Source organism: Triticum aestivum, chromosome 4A (genome assembly GCF_018294505.1).
Source record: "Triticum aestivum cultivar Chinese Spring chromosome 4A, IWGSC CS RefSeq v2.1, whole genome shotgun sequence".
NCBI lineage: Eukaryota > Viridiplantae > Streptophyta > Magnoliopsida > Poales > Poaceae > Triticum > Triticum aestivum.
In genome coordinates, this window is record NC_057803.1 from 583,424,051 (window position 1) to 583,442,039 (window position 17,989).

The 17,989-nt window shown below is 44.0% G+C and overlaps 2 protein-coding genes across 2 annotated transcripts; one reads left to right on the forward strand and one right to left on the reverse strand.

Annotated features, from left to right (window-relative positions):
• The first annotated feature begins 1,833 nt into the window (after window positions 1-1,833).
• Window positions 1,834-3,487, forward strand: LOC123082387 (pre-mRNA-splicing factor 18-like). Its single transcript, XM_044504728.1, has one exon. It carries the CDS (start codon window positions 1,972-1,974, stop codon window positions 3,130-3,132), a length of 1,161 nt encoding a protein of 386 aa, XP_044360663.1. The 5' UTR covers window positions 1,834-1,971; the 3' UTR covers window positions 3,133-3,487.
• Window positions 3,488-7,870: 4,383 nt separating this feature from the next.
• On the reverse strand, window positions 7,871-17,892 carry LOC123087170 (importin-5; the record flags this gene model as incomplete). The annotated part of the gene is given in 19 exon segments (XM_044509092.1): window positions 7,871-8,358; window positions 9,058-9,124; window positions 9,266-9,357; window positions 10,307-10,443; window positions 10,521-10,587; window positions 10,696-10,762; window positions 10,865-10,950; window positions 11,439-11,531; window positions 11,807-11,992; window positions 12,582-12,638; window positions 12,734-12,861; window positions 12,944-13,013; window positions 13,123-13,258; window positions 14,114-14,259; window positions 14,370-14,444; window positions 14,604-14,768; window positions 14,842-14,907; window positions 15,003-15,107; window positions 16,468-17,892. Coding segments are annotated over 19 exon segments (3,333 nt in total). The 3' UTR covers window positions 7,871-8,193.
• Window positions 17,893-17,989: the final 97 nt, after the last annotated feature.

Genomic DNA, 17,989 nt, shown 5'->3' on the forward strand with positions numbered 1-17,989 from the left:
TTGCAGCACCCCCACCCTTCCAGTCCAACTTGCCGTGATGGCCCCGCAGCTCATCGCGGTCACATGTTCCACCAGAACCAGTACACGCTTGCAGCTCCCTCCCCAACGGTCGAAGCATCCGTGTGCTCTGCCGCCGCACTTGCCAGTCGAGGTAGTAACAACTCGGTTGCTGGTTGCAGCATGCCCCAGCCGGTTGTAGCTCGCCAGCTTACGTTTGCAGCTCGGCCACCCTCGGTTCCATCGCTTGTAACAGATGTAGTCGTTGCCGACGCCCTGAGCAGTGGGAATAGAACAACAGAAGGGAGGGATCGCGTGGTAGCGGGGAAACGACGGGGAGCACATGGAGGTGGAAGGAGAAGGAGGAGATGAGAACGAACCGGCAATGGGTCAAAGTTTTGGCCGGTCGGCTGGATCTAAATGTTTTCTTTTAAACACGGTACTATCATAGATGCTTAGGGCATCTCGAACACGGACCCTCAAATCGTCCGCAGCCGTCCAATCCGTGCAGTCCGAATGTGTTTTCAAATCCATTGCAGTCCTGTATTTGTCCACTAGCCAGTCCAGACGTTCTTTCTCCCGCAAACCGGAAGCAAACTGGGGGAGGGGGCTTTGCATGAACCCTCTCCCTTGCGCATGCCCTTTCACGCCCGATGCGGTTGCCCCGCATTCATGCCGCTCTAGTGCGGTCGCTCCGCATTAACGCTGGCCATTTTTCTTTCTTCATCCCATCCAAGCACTATTCGAGTTGTCTGCTCGAACTTATGGAGCGAGATAGGGGCAATGGGGCTCATAGTGAATTTTAAGGAATCAATTGATGTTATTCGAGGGATTAGCACATAGGGGTAGAAAGCTTAGTGAGGGAGAGAGGAGAAGGAAGAAGAGGAAGCCCATGTGTCTATAGGGCATTTTTGTGTGCAATCAACTACGAGAGGGCATTTGCTTGAAAAAATTAAAAACTACGAGGAGGCATGCAACTTCCATATCAACTAAGTTGAAATGGGAAATTTTGATGAGTTGTATCTAGAGGGAATATTGTGAGACAGAGCCCCTAGCCATGAGAGAGACATTAGCAACGTTTTTTCGTTTGTGTTCCCGCCGGTTTCTCGTCTATCTGATGGCCACTTTGGCACGGGAAGAGGGAAACCATGTATTAATGTTGGATGGTATCCTAAACTTTTTCTTGATAATAGTTTTTTGCGTTCATGGTGGCATTGTCTCGACGATGGAGGCGATATCATACGCAATAAAGCTCACACGTCTCATATGGTGTGAGGTTAGTTAAGTTTGTACAAGCTTAGTTTGTCGTGGCCTTTTCCTTTGAGCCTTGTTGAAAAGTACAAAATGTAAAACATGTAGCTACTGTCAACGAGTTCAAATAGATCTGATGCATTATTTTGTTGTATTAGACATGTCTTTTATCCGTGTATGGTTCAATTTTTCGGACCTAATGTAGTTTATTTTTATTTAATGATTAAAATCGGCCTAAATAATACTGTGTGCGTCATTCTTTCACGAAACTTCACATATGAGTAGAACGATCGACCAGATTTAATACCCAAAATTTAAGTCTTCTTTTTTGATCTTGCTATTCATCCACATTGGCGCCAATGGAACTTTTTCAACCATGTTATGTATTTTCGCTATAGCACTTCTGTCGCTAGCCCCCTGGGCTTCGCGTCGCCTCGCCGGGCTGCTGCTAGCTGGGCCTCGCGCCTTGTGCTGTCTGGGCTTGTTGTAGCGGGCCGAGAGTTGCGTCGGCCTTCCGCGTCGTAGGTTCAAAGGCTCGAGAAGGTTCGCGCCGGTTCGCTCGCTCCTCCGATTCCTTCTCCGGCACCACCACCGATCCAGAGCGCGAGATCACGAACCTTCCAGGCCCCGCTCCCGGAAATCTCAAAAGCCGACGGCGCCACGCTCCGATCCATCGCAGCCGCAGCCTCCGGGAGAACCATCCAGATCGATCGAGCCATTGCCATGGACGTCCTGAAGCGCGAGCTGCAGCTCAAGCGCCGGCAGCTGGACGCCGACTTCGGCGGCCGCAAGGTGCTCCGCCGCGCCGAGATCGAGGCGCTCGAGATCCAGCGCCTCCGCGTCGCCGAGCGGGAGCGCCTCATCCAGAAGAAGAAGGAGGAGGAGGAGCTCCGGTCCCGCCCCGCCCCCGCGTCGTCTTCCTCCTCCTCGATGCCCGCGTTGCCTCCAGCCGCCGTCGCCAACGTGGCGAAGGCGTGCAACGACCGCGCGGAAGGTTCGCGGGAGTCGTCGTCGCTCCCGAGGGAGGAGGTGATCCGGCGCCTGCGCCTGCTGCGCCAGCCGGCCACGCTCTTCGGCGAGGACGACGCCGCGCGCCTCCGCCGCCTCCACGACGCGCTCGAGGACCCCGCCGCGGTCGCGGGCGTGGACGCCGCGGAGATCGGGGAGGGCCAGACCAACGACTTCCTCCGCGACTTCCAGGCCCCGCGCGCCAGGGCCGCGGCCGTGGCGTCCAAGCCCAAGGCCGGCGCGGCCGACAGGAGCGACGGCGACGGCGAGAAAGAGAAGGAGGAGGCGCCGTTCGACGAGCTCTGCGACGAGGACAAGATCGTGGCCTTCTTCAAGCGGCTGCTGAGCGAGTGGGGCCAGGAGCTGGACGAGACGCCGGACGCGGAGCGGCGCACGGCCAGGGGCAAGGCGGCGGTGGCCACCTGCAAGCAGTGCGCGCGCTACCTGGAGCCGCTCTTCAGGCTGTGCAGGAAGAAGGCCCTCCCCGGCGACGTCCGGCGCGCGCTGCTGGACGTGGTGCGGTGCTGCGCGCGGCGGGACTACCTGGCGGCGACGGACAGCTACATCAGGCTGGCGATCGGCAACTCGCCGTGGCCGATCGGGGTGACCATGGTGGGCATCCACGAGCGGTCGGCCCGGGAGAAGATCCACGCCAACGGCGTCGCCCACGTGATGAACGACGAGACGACGCGGAAGTACCTGCAGTCGGTGAAGCGGCTCATGACCTTCTGCCAGCGGAGGTACCCCACGGACCCCTCCAGGTCGGTCGAGTTCAACAGCCTCGCCAACGGCAGCGACCTGCACTCCCTCCTCCTCGCCGAGAAGAGCGCCGAGAACCAACCGGAGGAGACGCTCCGGCTGGTGGCTGCCTCCTGACGACGAATCACCATCGCCAATCTCTGCATTTTAGAAGCTCAAAACTTTACTGCCATTTGACGAAAATTGTTCTCTGGCTTTCTTGTTGGCTGATAAAGATCTGGCTGTGATGATCAAGGCCTAAAGCCATCCTGATGACCGTATGTATGTTCATTATTTTGTTCTAGACGTGATAAAAAAGTTGGGAGTGTGATGATGATTGCTAGTGTGTTGAACGTAGCAGCACTCTGTTCCTTCTTGGACTGTTCCTCGAAGAAACAAAATCACAGGTACTGTGAAACTGTAAATTCGTTTTAAGTTCGTCCGAGAATTCATTTTAAGATGTGAAATTGAATAAATTTGAGCAAGTTCTGACTGCATGTAAATTTTCGTCGAGAATAGTCATGTGGCAATCTGTGCAAAGAAAGGTAAAAACGTGTGCTCTTAAATGGCTTTTTTAGCACCATTTTTTTTTCTTTTTTGTCCGTACCATCACACATCTTTTCTTCGCTAAAATTTAAAACAAATATGCTAATTGTAAAAAAGAAGTTATTTTTCTTCCGTACCTACTTTTTCTGATTTACAATTCATAGGGGGCTCGTACTTGAATTTCAGCATCTCGGTGAGCTGCTTTTGAAAAACACGGGGAAAATGCGTGCATGAAGGATGAGCTTTGGGTCACTATATTCACGAATGCTTCCAAGCTTCCACTTTTTTTAACACAAGGAAGGTGTCATTGAGCACCAAATTTTCATTCACCTCAAAAGCAAAGTACAACGTGTATTACAAATCCTCCACTTCAAAGTTATGAAGACAAAACATTAGAAGGGCAGGAAGAATTGCCTTGAGAAAAATGGGTGAAGAGAGGTTCTATCCTTGAATTGAGAACCTGACGAGCACAATTGTGAGCTATGCCATTGATGTTCTTGTGAATGTGATAAACAACATTCATACGAGGGAGGTGTCGTGTAAGAAATTGCTGTCTGGAGGGCGACATCTCCAAGTGATACTTCCGTTTGTTGATGTTTCCTAACGCAACCATCTTCGCAAGAGATATATTAACTGTGAAGAAAGTAAGCTGCAAGAGAGATCTCCATGCACATGCTTTGTACAATACGTGACGATGGGCCCCATTATCATTAACTCTATAGTGATATTAGATGCATTGCTTGTCTTCATTACTTGATTCTCATGTGGTTCTCAACATAGTGCACAACACATCTATTTATACATCAAAGTTGTAACACTTCGTCCAACAATTCAAGCTTGTTGTCTGATACTTTTTTTCTTTAGATTTTGTAGGCTCCGAGAGTAAGTGGGGAAGAGGAAGAAAGAGCACAAGAGCACTAGGAATGGAAACATGGAGGAAAGCTAAACCTTTTTGTTTTCACTTCTCATGTTGGAGGTGCAAATATTTAGTTTTGTGCTTTCCTGATGTCTTCCATTTCTATGGTTCTTGAGCACTCCTTCCTCTCCTCTTTCGCTTGAGCAAAAAATTAATGTATAACCCATAAATATGTGTGCACATACTTAGACAATCTGAGATCTTGAAGGCTAGTCAAGAAGAGGAAGAAAAGAGAGCTTGAGAGCAGTGGGATTGGGAACATGGAGAAAAGTCTAAATGCTTTGTTTTCACCTCTAGTGTTGGAGGTGAGAATTCTATTTGGTATTTCCTGATGCCTCCTATTCCTATTGTTCTCAAGAACTCCTTCCTTTTCTTTTTGGCTTGCTTGGTTGCTTTAGCGTAAAAACAAAATATAGGTGCACAAATTCGATGTGATATCCCAAAAGCAAGCTAGGAAGAGGAAGAAGAGAGGGCATAAGAGCAATGGGTATAAGAACATAAAGGGTCAATTGGTAATTGACGCACAAGACATGTAACAATTTGTGCATTGCTTATTATTTCCATCACCAATTCCCAAAGAGTTCACACAGGATAGCAAACTAATGGATGGATACATAGGCTAGCAAGAAACAACCATGACTGAAGCAAGATATATCTGCAGCTTCAAAAACTGTAAACTCTAATGGATTTTGTGCACTTGATCATAAAATGGTGTTGTTTTATGTATCTATATAGTTTTAGACGTGCAGGATCAGGCTTATTTTCCCACTCTTTAACCATGTCGGTTGTTTGCATCTTAACCTGGGTGATTTAATCATTGGCGGGATGGTTGCCGAGCTACAAGATTGAACGGCGAAGTACTTCGATGCGTGGAATAAATACCCATGGTCTCTTTGGGATCTTGTTCTTCCTTCGTGTCCGAACTTTGTGATGAGTTTAGACTGAATATATAATGATTGTACATTCATGTATTTTTCTCATACGTGTGGTGGCTAATGGTTTCCTTGGAGATATGTTTTCGTATATTTCTTTTCTTTCATGTACATAGTTGTATACAACCTTCATAATTTAGATACTAAATTACTTACAGAACAATACGACTATACATATTTTTCTTGATAAAATGGCCTATGGACATTTTGGTTTTCGTGATGTGAGATCTCTCTAATCATGGTTTAATCATGTTATGTCATCTATATAATAATACAACTTATGTCTGAAGTACCTTATGTTCAAAAAAATTGTCACCACAATGGTTCTTTGCCCACCGTTTTGCAATTTTTCCAAGTTCACTTAGAGGGTTTAATTTGTTCAATTTCATATTAATTTTAGATCATAACTTCTTATTGCTATATATTTTGACACTATAAATTCTCTACAGATATTGTTCTGAAGAAAGGTCGATACGCATATTATGTGCCAGTTTCGGATATGAGTAATAAAGGTAAGAAAAGGAGATCTTTTTCTATCTTTAGGCATGTGCCCTTAATTCGAGGACAATATGATAGGGCATGTGATAATGTGGCCACATTATCATTGATTGTCTTGCATGTTGACTGTAGAATGTTTCCCACATGCACCGTGTGTCTTCATTGCGTACACCTCAAAGGTTTTGTATATGGTGCACTACCCATTATTTATACCTCAAAGTTGAAACACTTTGTCCAATAATTCAAGCTTGTTCTTCAAGAGTTTTCTGTCATTAGATTTGTAGGCACTAAGAGTAAGCCAGGAAGAGGAAGAAAGAGAGAACTCAAAAGCGATAGGAATGGGGACATGGAGGAAAGCCTCCATGTTTGTTTGCACCTCTAGTGTTGAAGGTGCAAATATTTGGCATGAATCCTTTCTTGATGCCTCCCATTCCTATCGTTCTTGTGCACTCCTTCCTCTTCCTTTTGGCTTACGCAATAGCTCTGATGAAGAAACCATGGACATGTGTCCACATATTTAGATAAAATGAGACCTTGGAGGCGAGCCTGGAAGAGGAAGAATAGAGGGTCTTAGAGTAGTGGGAATAGGAACACGGAGGAAAGCCTAACTTGCTCGGTTTTCACGTCTAGTGTTGGATGTGATAATTTAGTTTGGCATTTCCCGATGCCTCCCATTCCTATTGTTCTAAAGCACTCGTTCCTCTTCATTTTTGGCTTGCTTAGTTGCTTTAGCTTAGGAACCAAATTTATGTGTGCACATATTCGATGTGAAATCTCAAAAGTGATCTAGGAAGAGGAAGAAAGAGAGGGCCTAGGAGCAATGGGAATGAGAACATCGAGAAAAATTGAACTTATCGGTTCTTCACCTCTTGTGTTGAGGTGGAAATTCCGTTTGGTATTTCCCACCGCCTCACATTCATGTCGTTCTTAAACGCTCCTTCCCCTCCCTTTTTGTTTACTAAAACATTTAGCAGGATATATGTGGACATATTTAGATGATATGAGATGTCATTATGAGACTGGAAGAGGGAGTAAAGAGGGTCTAAGAGCAGTGTGCATGGGAACATGATGGAAGGCTAAAGCCTCCGTTCCTTGTATAACACTAGAGGATGCTTTAGTTTGGGTGTTCCTTGTCTAACACTAGAGGATGCTTTGGTTTGAGTTTTCTCATGCCTCACATAACATAAAAAGGATTCAGAGTATAACATAATTTGGTTCGAGTTCACATACTCTGCATAGTAGGGTTATTTTCTGTGGGGTTTTTTTTGGCATGCCCTGATCTATGGTAAGATAAGATGGCGGATTGCTAACTGGTCTATACTTGACAATATAGTATTGTAATTTATGGTCTATAGTTGACAATATAGTATTGTAATTTATGGTCTATACTTGACAATATAGTATTGTAATTTATGTTTCAGATTCTACAAGCAGAACCAAACACGTTTTAGACCCAGATTATTCTGCGCACGAGTCCATATCATACCAAGACACTTAATTATATACTCCCTCCGTCCCATAATATAATACATTGTTACATACAATATGCTCACATATTGGATGTAAAACATCTTATATCAGAGGGACTATTAAGTAGTATACATCTAAATCTGAAAGAAAAAATATTAAATATAGTCACAGAAACATACACTGGCAGTGTTAAATTTAGCAAGATGAGACACAACTTTAACAGACAATGATAGATATTCTTCAATTCACACAGATCTTCTATACGTTTTATATTCGTACAATATATACAATCCTATAGTATCCAAATGAGAACTACTCCCTCCGTTTCTAAATAAGACGTTTTGGTAGTTAAAATTACCAAAACGGAGTACAAAGCGGTTTTAAGTACATGTTTTGACCTAGTTTCATCTGTTTCAGTTAAGAAATTAAACGACATGAAATCACTTCAGCACTCTGGTAACATCCAGAATGGACAACCCTCAAAACAAGATGGAACAAATGTTGACAGAATGAATGCGACATCAACCATCAACGATCAAAATTGTTGTTAATTTACAACTGTTTCGACCCAACTAACATCACTAGCCAAATATGTAACTTTACAAACTTGCGGCGGCGATGTGGAGACATCCCAGCCTCACACACATCACTCCACAATAAAATATACACACCTGATGCAAACCTTGCCCTTGGTACAAAAGCCCAGGGCATTTGTATGCTGCACAAACCCCAGCAACCCAAGCACAAAAAATGTGTGAACGGAACACAAGAAGAAAGGGAAAAAAAGGTAAGCTTTGAATTCCATATGTGTAACACGACTGAGGTCATTCTGGTTAGCTATGATGTCAATACAGATTGTAACGCGAGCTGTTGCTGCGGCTGAAGAGTAGACCATGTCGAGGCAAGTACTGAAGGAGGCAGAGTGGTTTGGAGCTGTCTTAGCAGATTAACTATCTTGCTAGCAGTTTGCTCTGTTGCCAGATCCTTGCCGGCACACAAGATCTGCACTTGGCAAAAATATATATGGTGTTAAACAGATAGTGTTGAACGTTCTGAAGATATTGTGAGCCATATAGCCCTGTGATTGTATTATAGATATATTCCATGGTGAGCTCACATTATATTGAAAGTACATTTCAAATTGCAATGTTTCTGTCAAATTGACTGCATCAATTATAGACTAGACAGACAGACACAAATTAGTCTCGAGGAATGAATAATAATTTAGTGCTACTATAGAAGGACCGGTGATTCTAAAATAAGATAACAAAAGAGAAAAGGTAATTGCATGTAGGGTAACGGATGATTTGGCAGTTGAGACGAGTAACAAATGGTTGCAAAAAAACATACTACCATAGACAGCATTGTGACCAAAAATTCTTGATGTACCACAGTAGGTACTCCCAGTTTCAGGGTTCAACCTAGAGGTTGACAGGGTTAACCAGACACACTAGTTGGTACCGCATTTGTCGATACTCTGAGGTGTATTTATATGCATATTATGATTAACACGGATATGCAGTTTCGAAGTGCTGATTTCAAATCGATTTTCAGAACTCAAGACATAAGGTGCATAGTATACAAATAGAAGAAATCCTTTATGGCTCCAAAAATGCAGGTAGTAACATCTTTACCAGCAAATCAAACAAAATGGAAAAGATACATTGAGAATCAAGAAATAATATAAACAAAAATGAATACCTCTGCAAAAGTAGATACAATCTTTGGAAGATGTTGATTATTATGGCCTAAAAGCTCACTGTCGGACCTGTTAGTCGTGCCAACAAAGTTAGTAAGAGAGAAAACATAATCATGCTACTAACTAAATGTAGGTTGGCATTTCTATTCCACATCATGACTTGCCAAAACTGCAAAATCCCAGTGGAAATAATTTTTGGCTATTGCTTACTTCTCAAGCATTGCACACATCTGTTCATGGACAATCTTGGCCTCAACTAGGTCATTTTTCAATGGCAAACAACTTAACCAAGCAGGAATGACCTGTTAAAATAAAAAAGGTGTTGCATGTCAGAAGCACTGGTTAAGGAATTGATTTAGTAAAAAAGGTACTCCCTCTGTCTCAAAAGTACTCATCATTTGACAGGTAATGCACAATCATTTGATACTTGGGGCAAGAGGACATAGTGAAGTGTCATTGAATTCCTAAAGATCCAATGAGCAATTGATGAAAGAACTACTATCTTCCTTTCTTCCTTTTTAAACTACATAATGACATCTTAGTATTGTTGGCCTGTTGGGTTCAGATGTACTCCCTCTGTCTCAAAATATAAGACTTTTTTGACACTAAAATAGTCTTATATTTTGAGACAGGTAGCATATCTTAGTTCAAATCCCATTCAGTGGCAGCAAACAGAGCAATATTACAACAAAGTAGATCTTTAGCTTACAACAGAAATAGTGGTGTTGTAGGCAATGTGTTCACTATTGAGAATTACGAATTCTCACACTAATTCAAAGAAAAAGGGAAAATATCCATGTATAACATGCCTGGAAAACTGGTTGAATACTGTAAGGCCAAAAGGAGTACAAGTTCAATATTAGGTATGATTGCATAGTCTGATTTCATCTTACAATTAGACATGTCTTGTTAGTTAAAACAATTTACTGTTCACACATAACTTGGAAGGTTTCGGCTAAATGTTTGCACAGTAAACCTCTGAGCCTTGAGGTGATGTTATCTGCTTTGAGTAACAAGTACGGCTAATTTTTATCTTAAGGAAAATGACGTTGAACCTTGACAACGTTTATTATCAAATTAATGTCAAACATGAATACCCATTCCCAAGCCCTTTCTGGATTCTCAAGGACACAAATGCAGGAGTTTAAAGTAAATACTTCCTACATTTAATCACCACATATTCAAAGCATGCATGCTAGGTTGTGTGCAATACAAGAGTAAGAATACAAAGGCATATGGCTCACAAGATACCTGAGATGCATCGATGCTATCACGATGAAATTGACATATCTTTCCAAGAGCGGAAACAGAATTGTCATATGCCATCGCATTATCCAAATCCAATGCATTAGGATGTTTGATTACATTGTATAATCTGGACAGTGCCTCTGCATAAAAATAAAATCAACGTCAACAACAACTGAAACAATAAAATAGCCTGATTCACAATGAGTAAAACACATACCCCCAGTATGAGGCCTAAATGCAGAACCACCAAACTCAGCACAGATGCCAATACCATAAACTGCAGCCTGGAAACAACAGGTTAAAAATGAACCCATGGACTTCTAAAGAAACTTCTTGAGAAAATATGCAATATGATCACACATTAAACTTTGTGATTGAAGAAAGATTCAGACCTGTCTAACATCTGGGTTTTCACTTGCGCAGGCTTCTAACAGGGAAGGAAGATATGTGTCATAATACCTGAGAAGTGAGAACCAGATAACAAAAAAACTTTGCTTTATGAGAAAGGGTTTTACGAACAATATCTTGGAGAAAAGAGTAGGAGGATCATAAAGCTGTTACCTAACTGCTGCTTCTCGACAGTGTTCTGCAACATCATCAAAAATGCAAATGGTGACTCTTCTTTCTTCTGATGTCTTATCCTTGCCCTAATAATTGATCAAATCAAACATGATAAACTTACAAGTCCATCTAAATAATGCATTGTGTTACAAGAGTATAATGTTTGCAATGAGATGTTTAGCAGTTATCACGGATCATCGGATCACCAAAAAACAGAACATATATAACATTCACATCGAAGCTTCTTTTTGGAAACATCTAAAGAAAGGATTGCAAATGAGAAACATTCAACTACGTAAGCAGTTCGTTCTATGAACATACTATCTGAAAATGACCAAAGGGGTAACGAAGCATGGTTTAAGATTTGGCATCAGCAAAGTCAAAGAATCATTTGTTATGTAAAGATCAGTTTTCAGAGCTACTCTTATAGGCTAATAAAATGTAGCCCCCACAACCAATGGTTAATCATTGTACTACCAGCATAGGTGTCGAATAGACAGAGTTCATCAAAGAACAAAAGGAATAGGTTAGTGAAACATAGCCTCAAAATCTCACGGTTAATCATTTCACGTACCAACATAGGTGTCAAGTAGACAGAGAGTTCATCAAAGAATGGAAGGAAGTAAGTCTTGAAAGTTTTGACCAGAGTGCCCAAACAATCTCCAACCTGCAAAATCACAAATGGTAAGCTTGTCTAAATTACTGGTGATGGAGCTTAGCAATTAGCATTATCATTAGCCGCTGTTTACATTAGCGAAAAGTACAAAACAATCATGCAAGCAACTTTTATTGCTTAATTACATGAATAAGGATCAATTAGGTATCTAAGTCGATTTCAGTACACATACTGGCCACTTGTCTATATTACCACATGTATCAAAAATATAAGTACTGGTATGCTGCTTTGTCCAAAAGTTGCAGTCTAGCATTTCGTTAGCTTACTTGATCAAAGATTTCATCCTCCTGTTCGTTTTCTTCCCTCAGTAGCTCGTCTTCTTCTGAATCAAAGTCTTCAGCGTTCGCCCTCTCTGTTCGTTCTGTCCTCCTATTAGAGCTTGCTGTTATTACTTCTTTGATTCCCTCCACTATATATCTAACCTGGCCTTCATCGAGAAGTGTTCCTGACATCTGAATGAAGGTGATGAATCACAGATTATTACTATTTTTATCTTAAGAAACAGATTATTACTATCTATCAATGATCTACACCAAACCAAGTGCAGGAATAAGCACACAACTGAAAAGGCACAGATGATTGTGAGTTGATGACATGTACTAGCAGATGAAGACTGTCACACTTTATTAATAGGTAGGATAAGTTGAATGGTAAAGAGTATTTTCACTAAATATTTAGGCAGAAGAGCTAATCAACACAGCACTAGGGACATAATCCTGTTAATTTTATAGCTAAAATTATACAGCACAGACTACAGAGTAGGTGGTTCTTAAAAATCGCCCAAACCCAGGTGGCAATACTAACCACACACCTTACACCACACAATACATCACAGTTTAAACCAATGCTGATCCATCGAGGTCCACACGGTAGAACACTAGCATATACTTAAGCATAGTAAGACCAAGGAGTCTAGTAAAGTTATGACAAAATAAGCTGTGCACAAAGTCAAAATACTGAGGCTTCTGAAGAGAACATAACTTTTTCAGTGTAATGCCACAAAAAACTATAACCATGGTACTATAACACAATATACAGTACCTGAATTGACTCGTTCAATGACTCCAGTATGCTTGCACAAATTTGTGTCTCGGGTTCCTACAGAGTTGTAGTAACAGGCTTAGACCAAAGAACAATAACTAACTGAATGAGCACTAAGTAGAATAAAGAAAAATCTTAGAAGCTGCACTTACTTTATGCATAGCCTCTACAAGAGCTGGAACTATGTAATCAGATAGTTGCTTAAGATAAGAATTATCCCGGCCTTGAGCTTGGCCTTTTTCTACTGCCAACTTTGCTGAACGCAGAAGCTCAGGCATCGCTGGGAAGATTGCATTATGCATACAACATGAGAACATGCAAAATACAAGAAAGAAATATAACAAAAATTGAAGATCCCCAACCTGAAACAGCTGCCTTCCTAACTTCGTCATGAAAATAGAATTTGAGGAGAGGTACCAGAGTAGTTGCAACCTGTACAAATCCAGATTCAGTTGCAATTCCTTGTGCGCACACACAACAAGACAGTGCGACAGACAGGGAGGAGGATGAATTTTGAAAGAAGAAAAAATGATAACATGACCTGATCAATCCATGGAAAAAAACCTTCCTTGAGCTCATCAGCATAGCAACACAGCATACTACATGCTGTTGCTTTCTCCTCCAGAAGACTGGTCCTGATGCCAATCCTCTTATCTCCCAGGGTAATAGTCTCAACACTGCATTTATTTAGTACAGACCGTAAGGAATTTTTTAGCCTATATAGGTGGTAAGCACAAAACTCTCTGTTAATAGTCTCGGCACTGCTACAATGAAAGGTGGGTTGAGCTAAACAGAATACAAGTTAATTCTTAGTTCGTCCTGTATGGACTAACACACAAATTCAAAAAAACAAGCCAAAGTATCACCAACATCATAATGCCAAATCATGCAGGCAACTACTGAAAACATGCCTGCATGGTCAGATTCACCATTTCTATCATGTGACTGTGACCAGCGGATGAAAATTCAATACAGGTAAATAGGGATGGGGGTGGTTCAGGCCGTTGGCCCGCTGAACCAACACTAAAATTGTGGCACCAGTGTACTCGGCAGACCCATATAAAACGAGGTTGACTGCAGCCATGATCTGATCAAACCTAGATCAATCGAACCTGGACCTCATGTAGAGCACCCCCTTCCTCCTAGGGAGAAAAGCAAAGGCATCAAGCAACCTGAATGGCTGGAGCAATCATCCCGCCCCTTCCTCTCCACTGCCCACCAGTGGCGCCTTCCCCGTCCTCACCCACAAAACACTAATGCTCTCAACCACCACCACTGTTGCCGGGTGACACTGACAATGCCTCCACTCATTAGCGTGTTGGCAGCCACATAAGGACGATCCTAGGAACCTAACACTTCAGCACATTACCCTATATAAGAGGATCAGACCAAAAATTGTCCCTAAATACTTTGAAAAGGTTATGCTGCACAAGAAAAAGAACCGAACTGCTCAGCCCCACCTACACACACTATAAGAAAACAAGATATGACAAAATGTCAATGTAAACATGGAGGGGAGTCCTAAAACATACCCATCATCATCAGATTCACCATCCTCGTCTGCAGAAGTGATGCTCACATCTGGTTTAAGCTGAGCAGACTGAAGTAGAGGGGGCATAACAACACTCATGTACGGGAGGAACTCCTGACCAAGGCACTTACAAAGTCTTGCCCATGCCTACAAATGCATTTAGAATAAGCAAAAGTTTTAGTTATCACAATTAGATTAAGTCAAGGTGAACACAAGTGATCGTATAACTGCTAATTGTATTCTGATTTCCAACGTACTTGCAGCATGTAACTCGTTATTGGGTCATCAGCCTCCATGTGAGATCCTTGCAGTGACATCAAAACTTCCATAACCTAAGCAAAATGCATTCATGCTCAAAGGGCCAACCAGTGAATATTGAATTTTGCAGAATAAATTGCAGATAACATATCTACAATCTAACCTGATACTTGACATGGAAAGTTTTTACAACATGAAATATATATGAACCAGGGCAACAAAAATATCATTACCTGCTTAGCGTCATCCCTAAATTTCTGTTTCCCAACAGCCATACCAACTAAACTTATGCATTCCATGGATTTGGCACGCAACATTCTGCTTGATTTATCAGTTGCATTCATGAGTATAGCCTTGAGATATGGTATGACTGCATCATAATATTTTTGGAAGTGTTCCTGAATCAATATGTTTGGCATGAATTAGCAACAGTATTGACCAGAAAACCTTCAACGGTATTTTCTCTTGTACCTGTGAAGAATCTGCAGCTGACGCTAAAGCGGTCAAAGCACCTTCTTGCACCATTTGGCTTCCAGACTATAAGGAAAGCAAACAAATTTCCAAATATGTATCAAATATACACATGTATATACCGTAGCCTCTAGAAGTTTAAGGTTGGAAGCAAGATTTACCTGAAGCAACAGGAGAAGTTTGCCGACTATCACGTCCAAGTATGGAGTTAAAATGTCAGGTCTGCAATTTTCGCTGAAGTTCAGAATTGCAGAAGCTGCATGTGCCTGAACTCATCGGGAATATAAAATGGAAAACAAAGGTTAGAACATGCCTTGTTGATCACTTGATGGAGGAAACACTCATGACAAGCACTCAAGTACACATCCAAGAAAGCACAAGTTGCAAACACTAACAACAATAAACAGTATAAGCTTTTCTGTGAGATGCAATCAGATGCTGTCATGCCCATGTCTTGAATAGCTTGTACACATATATGGTCACTGAACTAGCATCAACTCCAGTGTAAACGGGGTACATTGGAATATGCCATATACCCCTTGAAGCATATTTTGCAGAAACATAAACACCTAAGACCAACAAAAAAACAATCCAGACAGCAACCTTCCAAGATTGGTATAAGTAGCACCCTTGGATGTTCTGCAGGCAGTCTATCTATGGTGTACAGGAATCTTGCACTATTCTAGATCTATTTTGTGCTAAACAGTTTTATTTAACTAAAGTTCTCCAAGCAAAATGTTTTGAATGTTGAATCTCTCTGGTTTCCACTTCCAAATTCATATCGATATTACGCATATGGGTGGTTTGGATATGCTCTTGAATTTCATTTAGATTTACTTTTAAAACAGTTGACGTACTGAGCAGAACTAAAACATTACAACAAACCACTCTTAGGTCATCATCGTTTTGGTGCAGAACAATTTTTAACTGAAAGATTGTCTACATAATGCATGTCTTCTATAAGCAGCAGCAAGGAATCTAAATACAAGCCAACATCTCAGGAATTAAGAATGCATCATGTGATACGGATAAACTCAGCCAGTCTGAATTGCCTCCAAAGACATGACGAGTGCAAACATCCATCAACCAGTATGTAGAAAAATCTTGGCAATAAACTGCAATACCCTACAAATAATTTGAACAATACCCTAGCAAATACCAACTCTTGGCTTCACAGACAGGCTAAGAGTCCACTTTATGTTTTGACCTAAAACACCATGTGTTGTCCAAAAATAGGCCTAAAACTCCAAAGTGTAACACAACAAACTAGTAAAAAGATATGATAAAATCGTCAATACAAATACTATGATGACGATATACAACCTGTACACTTATGCACATCAGCATATCCGAAGTCATACACCACAAAACATCATGTGTGCATCATCAAAACATGACCAGTTACATAACTGTCAAGTGTCAACAGTGCCCTAGTAGTAGACTTGGAATACCACACACTAGGGGGACAATGTCTATCATTTAAATGAAATGTATGGTAATATAGCAAGCATGTGGGTTACATGATATGATGATAAACACTGCTTTAAGAAATTAGGATAGCAGAAAGAATATTGAAAGGGGAATGATGCAGATGACTTAGAATGCAAATGGTGAGCAATCACTTGCCTGTACGCGTGGGTTCTCGGAATCATCCATGGCTGAAGCCAACGCAGGGAGTACAACATGGTGCAACTTGTTCTGCAACTCAGGCCCCAAGTCCGTCGAAAGCTGCCCTACTGCATTGATTGCTGCCCACCTCACCCGAGGATGAGGATCATTGAAGGAATTCAGCACCATCCCAACTACCTGATCAAGATTCTTAGTCATCACCTTAGCACAGCCTTCTGCAATCTGTGATATCGTCATGAGTGCCGCATGCCTTCTCTTCCACTCTTCAGCACCGATAAACGATGGGAGCAACTCAGCAGCCACGGGCAAGATGGTGTTGCCACCAACAGCAATTGCAAGCCGGTCAAGACACTCCTGTGCAAAAACAAAGCTTCCAGTTTCCCCGGCGTCCTCCTCCTCGGACACTGCAGCGTACCATGCCGGCTCATCCTGGACATCAAGCAGCATGGTCATGACGACCGCAAAGAGCCTGCCGACGTACCGGGGCAGCCTCCTCATCATCCCAGGCGCCCGCTCCCTCGCCTCGGCAAGGGTGACAACGAACTCGACAGCAAGGTGGCGTGTGCCATCCTCCAATCCAGGGGCCTCGGCAATCTGCAGCATGGAGGCGACGACGTCGGGCAGCTGGCGGCGGAGGAACCGCGGCTCCAGGCCAGCGAGCTCAATCATCATCTCGAGCGCCTCCTGCGCGGAGCCCTCGTTGCCGCAGTTGAGCGACTCGGCCAGGGCGCGCATCATGGCGGGGAGGAGGTCCTGGAACCGGTCGCGGTCGGCGGCGGAGGGGAGGGACTGGATGACGCTGATGGCGGCGTTGAGGCCGGCGACGCGGACGTCGGTGGAGGAGGGGTGCGAGAGCGCGGCGAGGAGGAGCGCGTGGAGGTCGGGGAAGCCGGCGGCGAGGTGGGAGGCGAGCCTGGCGAGGGTGTTGAGCGCCGACTCCTGCAGCGCGGGGGGCGAGGATGAGGAGGCGACGGACTTGTAGAGGAAGGTGAGGAGATCGGGCCAGGAGCCGGAGGGCAGCAGGTAGGTGGCGAGCTCGGCGACGGCGTCGGAGAGCTTCTTGGAGATGGACCTGGAGAGGCCGGGCGCGGAGGCCGCGGAGAGGAGGAGCGCCCGGAGCGAGGACTGCGTGGCGGGGGCGAGCGCCGGGTAGACGAAGGCCTGGGAGCCCGGGGAGATGAGGCGGCGGAGCAGCACGGCGGCCATGGGCGCGGCGGGGTGCGCCGGGGAGAGCAGCAGGTGGGCGAGGCGCAGCGCGAGCGGGTCCGGGTGGGAGGCGCGGAGGGCGTGGAACGTCCGCTCCGCCCGCGACCGCGCCTCGTTGGCCGGCGACGCCAGGTCCCCCAGCAGCGCCGTCAGCGGCGCCGGGTCCGCGCCCAGCACCGCCGCCGCGTCCTGCCCCTCCGCCGCCTGCGGATCCATGGGCTCCGGCGGTGCGCGGTGCGCGGCGCGGGGAGAGGGGGGGAGGGGAAAGTGGTGGGCGCTGGCGGTGGAATTCGGCGGGATATTTTTGGGTTTT